Source organism: Pseudoliparis swirei, chromosome 12 (genome assembly GCF_029220125.1).
Source record: "Pseudoliparis swirei isolate HS2019 ecotype Mariana Trench chromosome 12, NWPU_hadal_v1, whole genome shotgun sequence".
Taxonomy (NCBI): Eukaryota; Metazoa; Chordata; class Actinopteri; order Perciformes; family Liparidae; genus Pseudoliparis; species Pseudoliparis swirei.
The window spans coordinates 19,012,450-19,030,901 of NC_079399.1; the positions used below are offsets into that span (position 1 = coordinate 19,012,450).

Genomic DNA, 18,452 nt, shown 5'->3' on the forward strand with positions numbered 1-18,452 from the left:
ACATGGGGAGGGAGGATGTGTTTGTAGGACTGTGATAAAACATAAATAGATGGGAAAACTCCTCCCTCAGTTTGACTACTCTCTTCTACTTTACTGAAGGGATATTATTTATATATTTTGTAGACAAGTCAGGGAATCCTCTGTGGCACTCAGAAAATATTCTTACAATTACATAGCTAATTTTTTCAAATAAAATGTGCGCTTGGCGCATGAAAAGTTGGTGTATCACTGAATGCAAAGTGTGACACAGTTGCAATAGAAACAGCTGTTTGCCTCAACGCGCCCAACGCCTAATATTTTAAGATAAGATTAGTTTTTAAAAAACGGAAATTTTTCTGGCAATATGTTTGGAACGTATGATACATTAGAGAACTGTTGGTAGGATCAAGTCATATTAAACTATAGTGTGTGTGTGTGATGTGATAATGGAGGAAAATGTCACCCAGTATATCCATATAGGAAGCACCTGGTGCATGGTATTAATCTCCTTTTCCTTTTTTCTATCGGTCTTTGAGAAAGTTCAGTTTCTCGAGATAATCTACCCCAAATGAAAGTGGCCAAATTAACTGAAGCTGAATTTTCTTTTTTATGGATATCTATGAGAAAGGAGATGTGTTAAATAGCATTGGAATATGAAAGGAAGAAAAGATGTAATATGAGAAATGTGGGGAGGGGGTGAATGAACAGATGAAAGGAGTCTGAGGCGAGTGAGGGACGGATAGAGATGCCCAGAGGACATCAGAGAGAGACACTAATGTCCTATAGGTGTCCAGGCTGAGAGGTCTTTAAGGAGCCTCTCCTCTTCCCTTACTTTTCACCTCCTCGACATCTATCGGAAAGCCTCTTTCATCGCGGCCAAACTTCAGTTTGTGTCACAGCACACACCAGCAGTTGAATGCAGAGACTGGAACAATATGTATATATAATGTAGTAAGGAAGTGGTTAGCCTAGCTTAGCAGGGAAAAACAGTTAGCCTCTAGCGAGCAAAAGTCACATTTTCATTAAAGTTCATTTTGTCGAATAATGTCCTCTCTCTAACATGTTCCATTAATTCCTAAAGACTTGATGAGTACAGAGTACAAAGTACATGGCGTGTTTAGCCTAGCTTAGCATAAAGACTGAAAGCAGGGGCAAACGGCTAGCTTGACTCTGCCCGAAATAAAAAAATATGTCTTCCAACGCCTCTGAGGGTTAGGGTTACTGTACTGTAGATGATAATTCCCCGCTCCTTTCTCCCAATCCTATAACTCTCTCTCTTTCAGCGAAGGGGACTGGTGGGATGCTCGCTCGCTCACTACAGGTGGCAGTGGCTACATTCCCAGTAATTACGTGGCTCCGGTGGACTCCATCCAGGCAGAGGAGTAAGTTGTGTGTGTGTGGGGGGGGGCTGCCGCACACACGTGAAAACTTGACATATGGTGCCGAAATCTTTATAATTTTTATGATGAAAGTATTCTCAAACTCTCTCACAGCTGTAAAGGAATACAAAAAGGACTATTAGAATAACTGCTGTGCATAAGTTACGACGGAGCAGGGAAAACATTTCCAACATCTGCAGCTTTGAATCGCTTTCTTTTTCACTTTTTTCACAAAGTTCCTGCACACCATTAAGTCTCAATTGTGTGTGCGCGCGCGTGCATGCGTGTGTTGAGTTAACATGTCCTCTCCTGCGATTGTAGCTGGTACTTTGGTAAACTGGGCCGCAAGGACGCGGAGAGGCAGCTGCAGTCCACCGGCAACCCTCGAGGAACCTACCTCATCCGGGAGAGTGAAACCACAAAGGGTAATGAACCCACTGGAGTCACACAGGCTGATGTGTGTTTATAAAACAACAACAACAACAGCACACACAAAATACAGAACCGTTATGCTTTTTGAGTGGCGACCGAATTGTTTCACGTCTTTAAAGTGAGCTCTGAATGCTTGGTTAATTCTTGTTTGACAATTCTTTGATTAGATTTTTTTTTTTTTGATGCTGATTTACACCAGACTGGTTTGTGATGTTTCTCCTCCCCCCCCCCCCCTCCTTCAGGTGCCTTCTCCTTGTCCATACGGGACTGGGACGATGTGAAAGGTGACCACGTCAAGCATTATAAGATCCGCAAGCTGGACAGTGGCGGCTACTACATCACCACGCGGGCTCAGTTTGACATGCTGCAGCAGCTGGTCCAGCACTACTCAGGTATTAAACAGGATAAATCTATTTAGAGATGTGAAGTTTAAGGATGTGTTTTTCTTGATTTTAGGACGTCCACCGTAGCATTGCTATATAATACAATACTACTATATTGTGTGTGTTGTTTAGGTAGAGGCGATGCATTCCTGCTTATGTTCAGACTTATTCCGATTTATTTAAGTAACCTGTGAATTTAAGGATTTAATATGGTTAATTTTAAGAAGCATTTCTCTTGTGGACTGTCATTCACTTTAGGATGAATCCATGATATTTCTAGGACATATTTCCAGTTAATGTAATCCTGTTCACGTGATAACATATCTTTGTTATTTATAGGATGGAACTAGTTACTTTCTTTCACGTTATTTATTCTCAATTTCTTCAGGACTTTTTTTCAGGATGTATTCTGGTTAATTCTAGGATGCATAATTTATTCTGGAAAGAAGTAGAGAAAGATTCTTCAAAGGCCAAGTAAACATCTCACAGTAAAGATGCAGACATCATGTCTGCAAATTTGATAAACTGCATCGCTGAAGCAAAAAATTTGATCTTTACTTGTGATTTACACAAAATGGTTGCCTGTAGTAGCTTATGGCCTGCACCTCTGAAATAATATGATATGTACATTAGCCTAAAAACCATCCATACGGCCCATGAAGCATTGCATCCCCCACTATCCATTAACAGGGGAGAACTTAAATAGCAACGTCAGAATCTTCTCCTCGACCAGGGTCCGTTTCCTTGAATTGATTCAGAATGCATAAAGCAGACACTGTCACACTGGAATTGCATCTGGCATCCCAGCACAGTTTTTAACACGGAGGAATACTTAAACCCTGGGGCAAGTCGAACCAAATGGAAACTAGATGTCACATTTGTTATTCATATACTTTTACATTCATTTTTCAATGAGCAGCACAGCTGAGCGACGAGAAACATGATGTCATCGTGGAAAGGCACTTATTTTGCTCCTCCTACTCTAGGGAGCTTGATGATGATGTGTTCTCATTCGTCGCCGCGTTCCGTTTCACCGCTCTCCTCCTCGGCGCCCCCCCCCCCCCCCCACTGAGAAATGTATATGTTTTTCCGTCCCCGTCAAGCTCTGATTGACGAATCGACGTTCAAGCCCTAAAATCCACACCGTGTTTAGTTTGTGTCACGGCGCAATAATGCCTCGTCGACATCACCTCCATTTATTCATCAAAGACCCAGATGGCGTACGGCGTCGACGACGCACCTTCGCCAATTACCGTGGTTCTTTTCAACCTGTGTGCTTTCATTGCTTTCTGCTTTCCTCTGCTTTCCTCTGTCTTTAAAGCGCTAAAGAGCATATCTGGCAAAAAATGTACTCTAGCTATTCGTCAGATGCGACTTAAGCAACGAGGAAGGCCTTGAGAATCGAGATTATGTAATATTGGAAAGAACAAGTATCCCATTCACCCTCTTACAAATAAAAGGTTCCGGCTAAGCAGCCTTGCTTCAGTGAAATATATGAAAAAGTAGACCAAAATATTTAAAGTTTATTTCACATTTTTTCAAGAGGGCAATTGCATGCCAAATTATTCCCATTTCATCTCCGTCTTAGTGAAAACCGGTGAGGTTTATGTCCATTAAGTCTTTGTCCCGAGGTTGGATCAGTGGCTTTTGTTAAACGACCACTTGGCGGCGCCAAAGTTAGAAACGTCCGACAAAATCTTGTTTAGCGATTTGAATAATTGGACCCTCGCTGACAGATTAAAAGCCTAAAAGCCTTTATCGTGCAGTAATGGATGTAATGTATTGACTCTGATCACAGGCATCATCTGAAGCTTCCAAACCTTTCGAGGAGATACTGCTTGTTTTGATGCGTGTGGCGGCTACATCGACATCGTTTATGACAGCCAGCAGGGTGAACATCGAGCTGTATCGACGTCTGAGTGCAGCCGCTGAGGTGGCAGCTGGGCGGCCCAGATGGGCTTTGATGGTCAAGTTGCATGTTGAACTCCCCCCGTGAGAGGGGTGGGGGGAGACGCAGGCCTTTATCTCGTATTTACTGCCTCATGCAAACAACCTGGTGCCTTATCGCTGGCAGCGGGGAGGAAAGGGGGGGGGGGGGTTAATAGTTACGAGCTTGGAGGTACCAACGGAAACTCTGCCCGTAATCCACTGGCTTAATCAATCGTGGGCAAACATGAGCGCTTCCTCCGAGAGCAAGAATTGTTTGATTTCGTGACACAGGGAACACGGTGTCATCGGCTAAAGTGGCGAACATTCGCGAGGCCGCCGAGTATCGAAAGGGGAGCAGCGGGAGCGCCACGCGGTGACCGAAACAATGCACGGCCCGCCCCGTTTTGAACCACAACTGTGTGATGTACATTTCCCAGATGAGTGAACGACGGGCCGGAGCAATCTCTGAAATTACCGTCATTATCGTAAAATGTAAGCGAGTCGTAGATGCCATTAGCCAAAGTGAGTCGTAACAGAGGGCCGTGCTTCTTCGATGACCCCACACACCCTTGTGCTGCTTTGGTTCTCCAGTAATAAAAGTTATTGGTGAAGAAGCGTATACATCTTGCACTGAACTTGTCAGAGATGTTTTAATTAAATAAACCACTTTTGTGTTTCACTATCATGAGGTTGAGATTTGCACCAGGGTCTGATTAAACAATCGGTCTAAATCTGTGCGGAAGAGAATCAGGTGTACTCAACTCAATAGTCCTGTCTGGAAAAATAGCTTTCTTTTTCAAGAATTTTAGATTCCAAACCAAAAAAACAAACCATGACCTCTTTAAAATGAACCCTGATGACTCACTCAGGATCACGGAGTCCACATTAGACTGATTTCTATTGGTTGGCCTGAACTGAGAGAAGCTTGATCTTCAGCTCGCTCTTCGTCCTGCTTGTGTATGTGTCGTTCTTTTGTTGCTTTTGGGGATTTGCCCGCTCTGCTAACGCTCTCCACGTCTCTATGCTCTGATCTGTGCATCGCCTTGCGGGGTTGGCGCGTGCAGACCGAGCCGCCGGGCTCTGCTGTCGCTTGGTGGTTCCCTGCCATAAAGGGATGCCTCGCCTCACCGACCTGTCCGTTAAAACCAAAGATGTGTGGGAGATCCCGCGGGAGTCGCTGCAGCTCATCAAGCGGCTCGGGAACGGGCAGTTTGGGGAGGTCTGGATGGGTACGGATCCAGTCGCCTCCGGAAGATGAGGGCCGCATGGAAGGGGCCGAGCCAGCAGAGACACCAGACCAAAACACCGGGCAAATAATTTGACCTAGGAAGGGTGGGGGATGAAATGAGAAAATGGGGCAAGAACTTATTTTCCAAAATCCTCTAGTGTGTCAGGAGCCTCTGCTCTCCCGGTCTGGAGATGGCTCCCTTCCATGTCCCTCACTGCATGTTCCTCTCCCCAGTAGTTAACCCTGTGTGCCTTGCCTTCCCTCCCCATGTAGAGAGTGCGGATGGTTTGTGCTTTAATTTAACGGGCGTGTGTGTGAACTACATCCCTGACACTATGGGCTTGAGTCATGATGCCTGGGAGATCAGCAGAGACACACTTGAGTTGGAAGTAAAGCTGGGGACGGGATGTTTTGCTGATGTGTTTTACGGTAAGGAAATTCACCAACCCGCCCTGCCAAAACTACTCTATTTTGACTGTTCACCTTGGGCCAACCTGGAAATACATGTAAAGATTTGTATTTATCCTTTCAAATGCATTATAAAATACGCCAAGAGACAGTTAGAAATTCCGTGCGCTAATTGGAGATGAAAGCAAATGCTTTCTTATCCCTTTCCAGCATTCCTGCAAGATTTGTTTTGCAAAAAGTAATCCATAAAATAGCGTTTTGAAAATCGGTTCTTAAGCATGAATTCACATTTCTACTTTGCTGTTATTTACAGTAATTAATTGAGGACAGCATTGAGGGCGGTATGGAACTCCAAACTGGGCAATATTTAGACTGCGTTTTTAATTTATTGCTCATAACAACTCAAAGTAACCAAAGCAATTAGCCGGCTAGCTGCTGTCGTTGACGTGTGCTCTTAACGTTGATGGCGTGTCAAACTCTTAGCTAGCTGACGAGCTCGGTAGCATGAGCCAGCTTGTCAAGCTAAAACTATATAAAGTTTAAACATTGTTGTTTAAAAATGACTTCGGTTTTTGCGTCGTTGCTCTAGTGAACAAAAACTAACTGATTGAAGTCCAACAAAAGTTAAGTGCTAACATATCTGTTTTGTAAATGATGTTTCCTGTGACTTCTTTATGAAAGACAAAGTATATTAGTTTTTGGTTTCATGTCATTACACGCTACTGTGGGCTTCTTATCTAGGGTATCTATAAATCTGGTCCTGCTCCTTGGCTTAGAAAACAATCTCGCAAACAAGACTACATTGATGAAGCACTTGAAAACACCTTAATACATCCCCGCTAAACACAACGGTTCTTGTTCTTCAACACCACTGCTCATGATACATTAGACATTGGCGTGTACGTTTCTGGCACAGGTTTCTCCACATTATGTCCCCAGGCTTCTGTCAATCAAACCCAGCACGTACATTATGTATATTTATTCTGTTCAATAACAAGGACACTCTTCACTGACCGCAAAGGTTTTAGGAATTAATTCAATCATTTCACTATTTAGACGTTTAACTCTATTCGTTCATTCAATTTGGGCTTCCATGCTGCAGAACATGAGGTTGCTCATTCTTATCACATCACAGCTGGACAGATACTGAGCTCAGGGCTTCTCCTAGATGACTCACAGCCTCTGGCATCCTATTACCAGCCAGCACAGAGCAGGTGACCGTCACCAGCTCAGTCCAGACTCCCAAAAATGTCTGCACAGCTGCATCACTAAAGAAGCCCCCGACCCCCAAACACAAAGACAGTAGACCACATGTTAGTCGACGTGCTCTGCGCTCTCTTTGGGTCTCTACTAATATTCCTTTTGCCAGTACTGTCACAGAATGAGATGCAGGGAGCACAACTTTATTGGAGCGAATACAGTGATCCGTATTTCTTATGATGCCCGCATGACATGGAGGCAGTGCACATTGGTGGCGTTGCCATGCTTGTGTTGCAACCGGCGAGGAGCTTACAAGCTCGCTCTTGTTAATCATTCTACAAAGAATTATCTGCTCCAATGTTGGCGTATTGTGGCTCTCAAAGCCCCGCTGGATCCCTCTCCTGGCTTTTAAACGCCATTTTAAAATTGAGGTCCACTCTAAATCTCATATCCATTTAATTATCCTCCAGCACAACCTCCGTGCATGGGAATTACAGATGAGCGGATTCTCCTATTGTCTCCTGATCTCATTCTGTGCTGCATGTTAACCACGTTGTCATTTTGAAGAAAAGACTTGACCCCTCAGCCGCCGACCTTCTCTTCAGGTCAGCCTGCGGGGGTTGGCAAGTCTGACTTTGACGTGACGTGAATATGAATGGATGTTGCCCCTTTATGACGCCAGCTTATGTGCGCGCGTAAACAGGAACGTGGAACGGCACCACCAAGGTGGCGGTGAAGACTCTGAAGCCCGGCACCATGTCCCCCGAGTCCTTCCTGGAGGAAGCTCAGATCATGAAGAAGCTCCGGCACGACAAGCTGGTGCAGCTCTACGCCGTGGTGTCCGAGGAGCCCATCTACATCGTCACAGAGTACATGGGCCAAGGTAGATGAACGCCAACATATGCATGAGGTTGCACTCAATTATACAAAAGAGTCTCGAGCTGAGACCTGAACCTCAAGACCCCAACTCAATACGTCCCAACTAGTCCAGCTAAATTTGTATCTTTTTTTTCACAACCCCCCCATGGTGCATTCTAGATAGGAACCTTCAGGGTTTCATGGAGCATTCTCTGTAGAACCTCTTACAGGGGGTTCTGGGTGGAATATTTCACATGTTTCAAGATATAACCCTTAAAGTTGGGTTCTATGTAGAACCCTCTGAAATGGTCACAGGAACCAAAATGTTTTTTTAATATTATTATTAAAAAGTGTCCTATAGGGACAAGCCAAAGAACCCAATATGTTTTTAGTGTGCACCTCTACAACGCATTTCTGTCTGTCACATTGAGTTAGACCAGTGGGACCGAGCATTTATAAAGGTAAAGCTCATTTAATGTTGAAAATGGAAAGGGCTCTTGGAAGCTTGAATGTGTTAGTACATTTAGTAAAATTGCAATCTACACATTAGATGTTAATGTTTGTGCCCAAAAACATGTAATAATCCTTTGAAGACCACGAGTGTGTTTATTAATGTGGGGTTCGTAGTCGATGGACGGCCCTGCTGCTTGTGGAGCAAAAACATTAATAGGCTTGGTCTCAACTTTGTTTGACCTGAGTTGACACAAACGCAAAAAACGAAAAAAGATAATACCCCAGTAAGATGTACACAATGGTTTAAATCAGTACTATACTATATTTGTGTACCCGATTTCTTTCTATTTAAGCAAATGGCACTTTTTTTTAAATGTAGACCTAAGGGATTGTTGTTTCATTCCAGTCAGAATAATGGGGGATGGTAAACTCTTTGTTTCAAAAAGACTGGAGATGATTAAGGCCTTCGAAAACAATCCTTAAAAAAACACTGCAATTCAGAGAGCCCACAAGAAAGAGCTGTGGACGCACATAAACACCAAGGAAGGAAACTTTGATGTGCGTCGCTGTGTCTGTTGCATGCACAAGCTGTCGCATCTGGGTCAGCCCGTCGAGTTGGAGAAGGGAATGTGTTTTCGAAAAACAAACCCGCTGTGAAATCTCATGAATGTCAAAAGTACTTGTGGCGATCCCCCAATCCCGTATTCCACCTCTAAAGTCAATCTATTATTGTTGATGGTATACAGCGGAAGCTAACGGAAAAATGACATGCCTCATGTTTCCAAAACATTCAGCTGGTTATTGCTCGCGGTTGGTAATTTGACAAATAAAAAAACGGTTCCGGTCGGGGCCACCACTGATTCGCTGTCTGTATCTGCTGTAGGAAGCCTGCTTGAATTCTTGAAAGACGGAGAAGGTCGAGGGTCGAAGCTGCCAAACCTGGTGGACATGGCGGCGCAGGTACACCTTGATTTTTAAAAAAAAAAGGGGAAAAAAAGTTCTGGTTTCTGGTGCATGGCGATAACAGAGGACGATAGACTTGGTAAAATCTTCCAAAAATAGCTGGCAATTGATTTTCTGTTCATCAAGTCATTGATTAGTCTGCTTTTTGATTCATATATTCCACAGCAAATAAACAGAAATTAGAATTTAGGGCGTTTAATTCAACTGGTTTGGAGATATTAAAACGAAATGTTTGCTATGTCAGAACTCACGAGGCAAAAAGGGTTTCACTGTCTAATTTAACCATTTTTCGACAAAAGGCAAAAATCACCTCAAGTGAGCGTAAAAACTTAATTGGGCAATTTAAGTATTATTACATTTAGCTGTTTCCATACAACTTATTTTTAGGTGAGAATACATGAATGGAAACCCGACTTGTGTCTCCTCTTCAATGGAAATGCTGAACTGAAGAAGAAATGCTTTTCGGGTTTTTTAATCACAGATATTCTGCATTAAAAGCCTTCCAGCACCTCAAAGCACATCATACTTAACTTGTTTTTCTAGGCTTTTAATTTAAAACGCGTGGAAAAGAAAACACACTTTTTTTTTCTCAATGTAATATATTAATAAGTCCATAGCAGAGCATCCTATTTTGACCCCAAATGTTTGGCAGGTAATACATGTACTTTAATATTAATTAAACGTTTATAAACATGATGTTCTGACAGGTATTTATATGCATGTTGGATGGGAAATATCTGTCTGAGCTATAACTACCATGAACTATCTCTAAATTCCAAAGGCATACAGGAGGGTTTTATTCTTTTAGCTTTTCTCCCGCTCTACAGAATCACTTGCCTTCAGATATGTTTTGGGGTGTTTTTTGGGGGGGGGATTGATATGTTTTCTCTCCCAAAAAACATGTATCCACTTTTTTTTATGTGCTTCAAAGTTGGACACAAAGTAGTACTTTTCTCTGCACGAAGAGGCACAATCACATTCAGCAGTAAACAATCCCACGCTGGCGTTCTGGGCTCCAGGTGGCGGCAGGTATGGCCTACATCGAGAGGATGAACTACATCCACAGAGACCTGCGCTCCGCCAACATCCTGGTGGGAGACAACCAGGTGTGCAAGATCGCCGACTTCGGCCTGGCCAGGCTCATCGAGGACAACGAATACACGGCTCGGCAAGGTGGGGCTTCCCCCGCACACACACACACACAATGTTAAAGGCACGTGGTGTGACTGCATTAGGTAATGGAAGACATTTTCCCAGAACTGCAAAATATGTTAAAACGCCCACATCGAAATGACCCGGCAAATAGTCAGCTGGGAAACGATCCGAGTCACTATTGGCCATTGAAGCTGCCCCCAGTGTTTCTGCTCTAATAATCAGATCTCATGAGCTGTTTTCTGTTGTCCATCCTATTATTGTTATTTGATTTTTGTCATTAAGTTGGCTGAAGAGATATGGAGAGTTCGAAGGTTCATTCATCCCCTTGGAAATAGGATAAAAAGATTCTCCCTGTGCACTTCCAGGATTTCTTTGAGGGCTCTGTCGGTAGACGGAGATGCTCGGTTGTCATGACGATTTAATTTGCTGCTGATGAAATCTTGTGTAGGAAGTTGTAGAAAGTGAGATGTGTTTTTGATAAAAAAGAAATATTTTAAAAGATATAGGTTCCATGTAAATACTGTGAAAGTATCACAAAACAATCCATGGAGAAATTCACTTGGCTCGTTATTCAGAAACCCTTCTCTAAAAGAGACATGCGCCTAAAACGGGGCATTTCGGACAGAGAATGAAGTACGCTGAATTCAGACAGACGGAAGCTGGAAAATAATGTGTTTTTTTAACAGTAAATTGTCTAAATATGTTCAAATAAAGAAGCCAAGATGCAAGAACAATCCTCAAAATGAGCAAAGAACTATGTTGTTTGAAGGGTTCTTATCTACACCACCCATCACAGCTGCATCCTTCTTCGAGAAGCTATTTGCATATTGCTTGTGTTTTTTATTATATATTTAACTCTAGCCTGGTGCGTGGAGTGTAGAGAGGCTGCCACATGTTTGAGAACAGCTGGGGACTTTTACATCTCTCCCCCTGATGCCGTCTTAAGTCGGCAACACTGAGTTCTGTTTCTTGGCTGGATGCATTTTTTTAATCTAGTGCACACTGGTTTCTCCGAAGTATTGGTCGTCACCCTGGACATCGTGAGTGCTGAGGAGCCCGAGGTCACAACAGCCGTTCCTGTTCGTGACGTTTGTCCGTGCTCATGGAAATCATCTTTAAAGAATTGCTCTTCACCCTTTGACACATGAAGTCATTTTGCCGCGCACATGTTTTTCAAAGCTGTGCTTTGAAAAGTAAATCTTTTTTTCCAGCTGCAGATGCTGAAAGTTGTCATCCAGCCTCTCATGACCCAATGTTGGAGTGGTTTTAATTAACGTCGGAACTTTTCCCCATCGAGTAGCTTGAAAGTTTAGAAAATGGCATGTATATCTGTGACCCGGCAGTGGGTCAGATGACGAGGTAATCATACCTCCAGGACCCCAGAATGTATTCTAGGTATTGCAGGCACACAGAGCCGATAGCTTAGAGGGCCACAGCTCTTAACCAAACGTGTGTATTAAAACGAGAACAGAGAAGATTTCGGGTCAGGAGGTGACCGGACATCACCGACACTTCTTTCTTCTCTGCTCTCCTGCAGGAGCAAAGTTCCCCATTAAGTGGACCGCCCCGGAGGCTGCGCTGTACGGGAAGTTTACCATCAAGTCGGACGTGTGGTCGTTCGGCATCTTGCTGACGGAGCTGGTCACCAAGGGTCGGGTGCCCTACCCAGGTGAGTGTGTGTGTGGGGGTGGGGGGGGTGTAAACAGAGCAGAGGCGTTCACCTTGAGAACACTTGGGACATGTCGATAAAGAGGCCTGATAGGAACAAACCTCGTGTGTGTGTGTGTGTGTGTGTGTGTGTGTGTGTGTGTGTGTGTGTGTGTGTGTGTGTGTGTGTGTGTGTGTGTGTGTGTGTGTGTGTGTGTGTGTGTGTGTGTGTGTGTGTGTGTGTGTGTGTGTGTGTGTGTGTGTGTGTGTGTGTGTCCAAAACAAACACAGCTTTCTTTCTATGGCAACAGGCCCCTCATGCAGTTTATTGAATTAAGTCGTTATTTAATGCTTGGGTAACCTTCCTTTCTCTGCCAGAATATGAGACAACACTTAATGACTGCTGCTCGCGCGTGGGACAAATGCATTTCAGACAGAAACTTGTCCTGAGAGCGGAGGGGGGAGGGGGGCACACCGTGTAGAGTTCCAGCTCCACACCGGGAGGGAAACGCATGTTAGTCCAGATGTGACTGGTGAGCTGAGGACAGTTGGCACGCAATGATCTTAGGGGAGCGGCAGCCTGCTGACAGATGTGTCTGCAGACCCTCCCCACCATCCACTGACCAGAGATCAGTACAAAGTACCCCACAACACCCACACTATCCCTTCAGGAAAAGATTTCTCCCAAAAGGTCACGAGGCCCAAAGGAAAGCAGCCGGTCTCGGTATCGATCCGCTTTAGCGTCGGCACTTCCGTCACCTTGCGTGTGTGTTTTCACCTCTCAGGCATGAACAACCGCGAGGTGCTGGAGCAGGTGGAGCGGGGCTACCGGATGCCGTGCCCCCAGGACTGCCCCATCTCACTGCACGAGCTGATGCTGCAGTGCTGGAAGAAGGACGCCGAGGAGCGGCCCACCTTCGAGTACCTGCAAGCCTTCCTTGAAGACTACTTCACGGCCACAGAGCCTCAGTACCAGCCCGGGGACAACCTCTAGACCCCTCCCCCACCTCGGGCTGGGGCCAGGACTGGCTGAATCAGCGCTGTTGCAAAACTCTGGAGCCTTCCCAGCCAGGTCTTTTTTTTCTCCTTTTTTGGGGGGATCTGTACAGCTTCCTCCAACTTAAAACACAAGCCCCTCCGTCTCTGACACGCCCTCTAGTGTCTGAACTTGGCGAATGGCATAGTTTGGGAGGTTGAGGTGGTGGGGAAGGACGACAGACGGAGTTAACCGGGATCGTGATAATGCAAATGTATTCAATGTAAATAAGAAAGGCTTGTTTTCAGTTTATTTGTTTGCTTTAAGATTTGTATTTTCTCCTGCACAAAAGTAATATGAAGATGATGCAAATGATGAAGGCAAACGAAGAGAACCCTGTCAGAGCAGGCACAGTTCATCTGGACATGTGTTGTACGGTAGCTCCTGTATTATTTTCTAGAGATCGGATCGAAAGCCTCCATATATATATTTTCAGATTTTCCATAATGTGGAAAAAATAACTAATCTAACCCAGATTATTGCTTTATTCTTGATTTTCCAGATAGTATTCCAGCAACTCGAGACGAGCATGACGCAGTCCTCCGTCAACATTTTTCTTTCTTTTTCTCCTGACCAGGCGCCCCACAGAGCTTTCTCACAGCTGTCAGACTGCGTATGGCTCTTTTACAGTTCTTTTACAAATGATGTTCGTCACATGTTTTTGTCGATTACATCCGAACGTGTGAGGATTTTTTAATCCATATCCCTCCTCGCTTCGAATTTGGAGAAGAACCGTGTTGCTTTTGTTTAGCTGTAAGAGAGAAAGTTAATTTAAGAAGAGAGTGTGTGTGTCTTACGGTGGTCTCCGTGGACTAGCAGCTGAACCTGGACCAGCTCACTTCCTCCTTCTTTTGTGTTTTCCCGACACAGTTATCGTCAATCAGTGTTTGAGTTTTGAGGGGTTTTACAGTGTGATTTTTATTTAAACTTTCTTTTGAAGTATTCCAAACTGTATGTTCAGAGGAACCTTTTGTGCCAACTTGTGTTGCAATTCAGGATGAGGAGTGGAAGATTTTAAGTGTTGAGTTCACAGAGAAACGAGTCAGACCTTATCAGGTCTTAACGCAGATGGTTTCGTGGCCAATGGAAAAAGTCGTTCAGTCGTAATTGCTTTTAAGTGTCGCTAACTTCCCTCTTTTCAATATATATTTTTTTTTAGAAAAGTTGTTTCGTTTATTCAGTGACTTGGAGTTTGGAATTCAGAAAAGAACAATAAACATTTTACACTCTTTCTACTAGAAAGACACTTGTGTGTGTGTGTGTCAGACGGCATTACGTTATGGTATGTGTACTTACAGTGTAGTTTGTTGTTTCAAAGTACATTTTTGGTGCGTATATCTGGCGTCCTAGGTATTACATTAATAATGACGGACCCCCTCTAGTTAATACAGTACTTTAGTGGTGAAAATTCCCTAATTAATTGGCATTTAAAAAATAAAACCAATAGCAAGACTGACGCAAGGTAAACCCGAGTCTTTTGGGTGTATGGAGTATAGATAGTAGTCGTAGATTAGTAATCATCCACACTGTTTCTGATGCAGTACAGTATCGTGGGGCATCATTGTTTTCTAACAGCTGGAAGATTTGTAACAAACCTTTGAGTGTTTATTTATTTGTAATACCTTGAGAAATTTATTTTCAGTTGCAGGGAAAAATTTGTGTTCATTTTTGTTTCTTTCTGCACAAACTTGAAGTCATCACTGAGTATCTCGGCACCAGCTGTAGGTCAGGTGGTGTGACTCCCTCCTCCTGAGGCAGCAGCTGGAGCTGTCTCATCCACTCCTCCTCATATCACTGATGGTCTTGTCCTCGAGGAGGCATAACTTCTGTGTGACGCCTTCATAGCCATATAGAACACAGCACGGAGGATCTACAGACACCAGGTATGTCTGATTTTACCCATTGTTCTGTTGACCTGTATTCCACTCTTTCTTTTTTTTAGCTCGTAATTTCAGAAAAGGTTATTAATGATAAGTAAGCCGCAATAAAAATAAGCATTAGACAAGAGAGCTATAGGGATCTGTGTGTGATCAACAGTGGATTAGTGTACTGTTGTTTTGTATGTGGTTAGAGATTGAAAAAACTAAAAGAAACCTTTGAACAGAACCCCTCCATTGCTTCTATCCGCCGTTTATTGGGAGTCATCGGCTGAATGGTTCACTTTGGGCCCAAATCAAGTTATTTTTTACTAGTTTAGACCTAAAAAATAAAAATAAAACGGTGCGCAAACAAATAAGCTAAAGAGGTATAATAGCATTTGAGTTATGACATTAAGTAAATAAAATGTCAATAATTTGGATCCTTATCCAAAGTTACATTTGTAATGTTTTCATAGGTTTTTCTTTTTCTCCCCGACTTTAAATTGTACATTTGAGTCACTTTGGTAATAACTGTAATTGCAGCATCCTGCCACTTTTACCTAAATAGGTCATAAGTAGTTCAACGTAATCAAAGCTCCAAAGCTCCAGTGCTTTAAAGCATTGACAAAAAGCTCTAATCTGCCACAAAGCCCTTCCCCAGTGTTTGTCGACTGTTACTCCTCATCTCCTACGCCTCTGTAAAGGCTTTATTGCAGGTATTAGCATGTGAGCTGTTGCCTGGCTGTGAATGAACTATGGAGGAAGCCAATGTCACCATCTTCTCCACCGCCTTTGTCGCCGTTCAGAAGGTCTACTACCCATTGCTTTGCGTCATGGGCATTCCAGGTTTGTATCTTCTCCCCAAGTCTTTGGCCAGACAATGCTTGCATCGGCTTAATCAGGACGTGTGTTTATAGGTTATTAATCACATTATTGTTTGTTAATCAGCCCCCTTTTGCTCAGTTTCTCCTGCGGGCACTAATCGGCATCACTTGCACACTAAGACCCACAAAGCATCCTGGTCGGTCACCATTTTTTAATTATCACTAACATGAATGCTATAATTGCACATATTAAAGAATAGTCTTGTAAATGTGGGATACATAGGGCCGACTGACATTAAAACCCACATTCAGAAAATAAGCTTGATATTCTTTGCAGATGTAGGAAGGACGTAAATGTTTAGCCTAGCTTAGCTAAACCACTCTGACAAGCTAAAAACACACTTCCAGAAACAAAAAATGGTTTCAGTTACATATTGCATGTTTTAAACATGTACAACTGTAAATAAAGGAGCATTACCCTATGGTTTTATACATCGTCTCATAAGGTTTTCAGACTACTGTGACAACATTAAAGTGACTCGGCTAGCGGTTTCCTCATGTTTCTGGTGTTTGAGCTAAGCAGAACTCAACATTCTGGCAAAACCCCAAATGTCCTTTGATGTATACACTGAAACCGATTACGACTGATTTATTAGGCATTGAAATACTTTGTTGGCGCTAGCCAATATTCTTTTAATTATTGTTTTGTATCACTGTCTGTCTAATGTAGAAATGTGTCAATCATAGGGCTACATTTTGTGTTTGCTTATTTGTTAGCTATGTGGTGTGTAACCACTGAGCTAGGTCAAGGAATAGTTGTCAATGGTAATCATTATGGTTGGGCCTAAAATGAGAACGTAAACTTAAGGTGAAAGGTAAACAACGTAACATTAGTACGGAAAACAAAGTAACAAAGTAAAAATAGCTCCACTATACTTTTGGAACATGAACACTGGCCTCCAACCTTTTTTTCCCAGTATTTATAGAATTCTCTGATCATCTAATAATGACGAGTAAGGGTCAGTATTTTTTGACACCCTGGTAACGAGACCAGCTTTCAACTTATTTTGCTGTTACACCTCAAGTGTGCAGAACGCAGTTAATGAATGAATTTATAAAGTCTGTGGTATAAAGTACCACCAGGTGGGGAAAATGTACCCATGTGAGAATATGTGTTCCTGTCCCCCAGCCAACCTCTTCACATTCTACATGATCTGCTTCCGTAAATGTGGGATGTCCAACACAGCCATCATTTACCTGAGCTGCCTGGCCCTCGTGGACACCTTCTACCTGGTGTGGGTGATCCTGGTCGACCTGACCCTCACCTTCTGGCTACTGCAGCCCTTTTGGCACTCCTATCCCTGGTGTGCCATCCTGGGGTTCCTGCAGTATGGATCGCTCTACAGCTCCTCCTGGATCGTGTCGGTGTTCACCATCGAGCGCTACCTCGTTCTTCGCAGCACGGCGGCCAAGCAGCACTTCTCCCAGGCCCGGGTCACTAAACTGACCTGTGTTGCCATCGTCCTGGTGTCGCACCTCGCCTCCGTGCCGTTGGGCTGGATCAATACCGTCACCCCGGTCGATCTCACCGTGGACGGGGTAAATATGACGCTGCCCAGGTGTCACTACCGCAACGAGGTGTACACTACAGTTATTGTGTGGATAACTACCTTCCTCTCGGGGGGAATCCCCATCGTGTTGGTCATCATCTTCAACTACCTCATAGGGCACCATCTGTGCCGCGCCACAAACCTCTTCACCAAGGAAGAGCGTCGCGCCATGCATGGGAGGAGCACCAGGGGCATGCTGAAGAGGACCATCCTGCTGCTGGGCACCGTCTCTGTGACCTTCGTCGTCCTCAGCCTGCCCCGCTTTGTCACGTACTGCATCCTCAGGACCAAGTACAACTACGAGGATTTCAACAGAAACGACTACAGCATCCCCATCAATGTGGCCGGAGACTTAGCCAACATGCTGCAGAACCTCAACTCCGCCACCAACTTCCTGCTCTACTGCATGGTCAGCCGGCGCTTCCGGCAGGAGCTGGTCCAAATGGCAACGTGTAAGGCGAAGGCCCTCGAGCTGGGCTCCATCCTCTCCCACACCACCATGAAAGTCTTCTCAGTGGCAGATCATAAGGCCTCGCCATCCAGTGACCCTGTGGCTGTGGTGCTAACCAATCTCAAACCGACAGTAGAAAGGACCAGGAAGAAAGGCCAAGGATCAGACTATTACCTTGAAAGAGTAAACCATCCATGACCATGGAAAGTGTAGTTTGACAATATAATCTTAGAATTCCCCCCCGGATAAACACTGTTCGTACCATTAGCGTTGTTAGCTTCTAGAAGCCGTCGCCATGTTGAGGGCGGTGTGGCGTCAACCCCACAATCACAGATATGCTCTGAATTTGGAAATTAGCGCCTTTCATTTTTGTTTTTGTTATCAGCCACCGAGCTAAGTAGCTACAGGGTCAGCATGGGTGGTCACTTCATTCCAGACTGAAGTATCTAAAAAAACGTTTTGATGTGTTTCGATGAAGTTTTGACGTTAATGGGCCACAGAGGATGAATCCCGATGACTCCCGTTTTCCGGCTGATGTCGTCCCTCGTGACACAGTTTCCAACATTCATGGATTTGGCACAAATGTCAATAAAGGCATTCATTGTTCCCAGATGATATATCTTCATGACTTGATCTCTTTCATTCTTCCTCTTGTGTC

The 18,452-nt window shown here is 44.0% G+C and overlaps 2 protein-coding genes across 6 annotated transcripts in view; both read left to right on the top strand.

Annotated features, from left to right (window-relative positions):
• Positions 1–14,281, top strand: part of fynb (FYN proto-oncogene, Src family tyrosine kinase b) — a 51,373-nt gene extending 37,092 nt beyond the window's left edge. For 2 of the 4 annotated variants that reach the window (XM_056427747.1, XM_056427748.1), the window contains 9 exons: positions 1,263–1,361; positions 1,680–1,783; positions 2,033–2,182; positions 5,167–5,331; positions 7,642–7,821; positions 9,133–9,209; positions 10,232–10,385; positions 11,905–12,036; positions 12,800–14,281. In XM_056427747.1, coding sequence (XP_056283722.1) covers positions 1,263–1,361; positions 1,680–1,783; positions 2,033–2,182; positions 5,167–5,331; positions 7,642–7,821; positions 9,133–9,209; positions 10,232–10,385; positions 11,905–12,036; positions 12,800–13,008 — 1,270 coding nt within the window. In that variant the 3' untranslated portion in view covers positions 13,009–14,281. Of the gene's footprint in view, positions 1–1,262; positions 1,362–1,679; positions 1,784–2,032; positions 2,183–5,166; positions 5,332–5,603; positions 5,760–7,641; positions 7,822–9,132; positions 9,210–10,231; positions 10,386–11,904; positions 12,037–12,799 lie in introns of all 4 variants that reach the window. The other 2 variants (XM_056427751.1, XM_056427749.1) reach the window with 2 other exon arrangements.
• A 523-nt stretch (positions 14,282–14,804) lies between these two features.
• LOC130202306 (probable G-protein coupled receptor 139) lies at positions 14,805–18,416 on the top strand. 2 transcript variants are annotated; one of them, XM_056427753.1, is made up of 3 exons: positions 14,805–14,933; positions 15,614–15,755; positions 16,923–18,416. In XM_056427753.1, the coding sequence occupies exons 2-3, from the start codon at positions 15,665–15,667 to the stop codon at positions 17,990–17,992; spliced, it is 1,161 nt and encodes a 386-aa protein (XP_056283728.1). In that variant the 5' UTR covers positions 14,805–14,933; positions 15,614–15,664; the 3' UTR covers positions 17,993–18,416. The 2 variants fall into 2 exon arrangements, with proteins under 2 accessions (XP_056283728.1, XP_056283729.1); XM_056427754.1 differs by lacking the exon at positions 14,805–14,933 and having other exon boundaries at positions 15,448–15,755; positions 16,980–18,416.
• Positions 18,417–18,452: the final 36 nt, after the last annotated feature.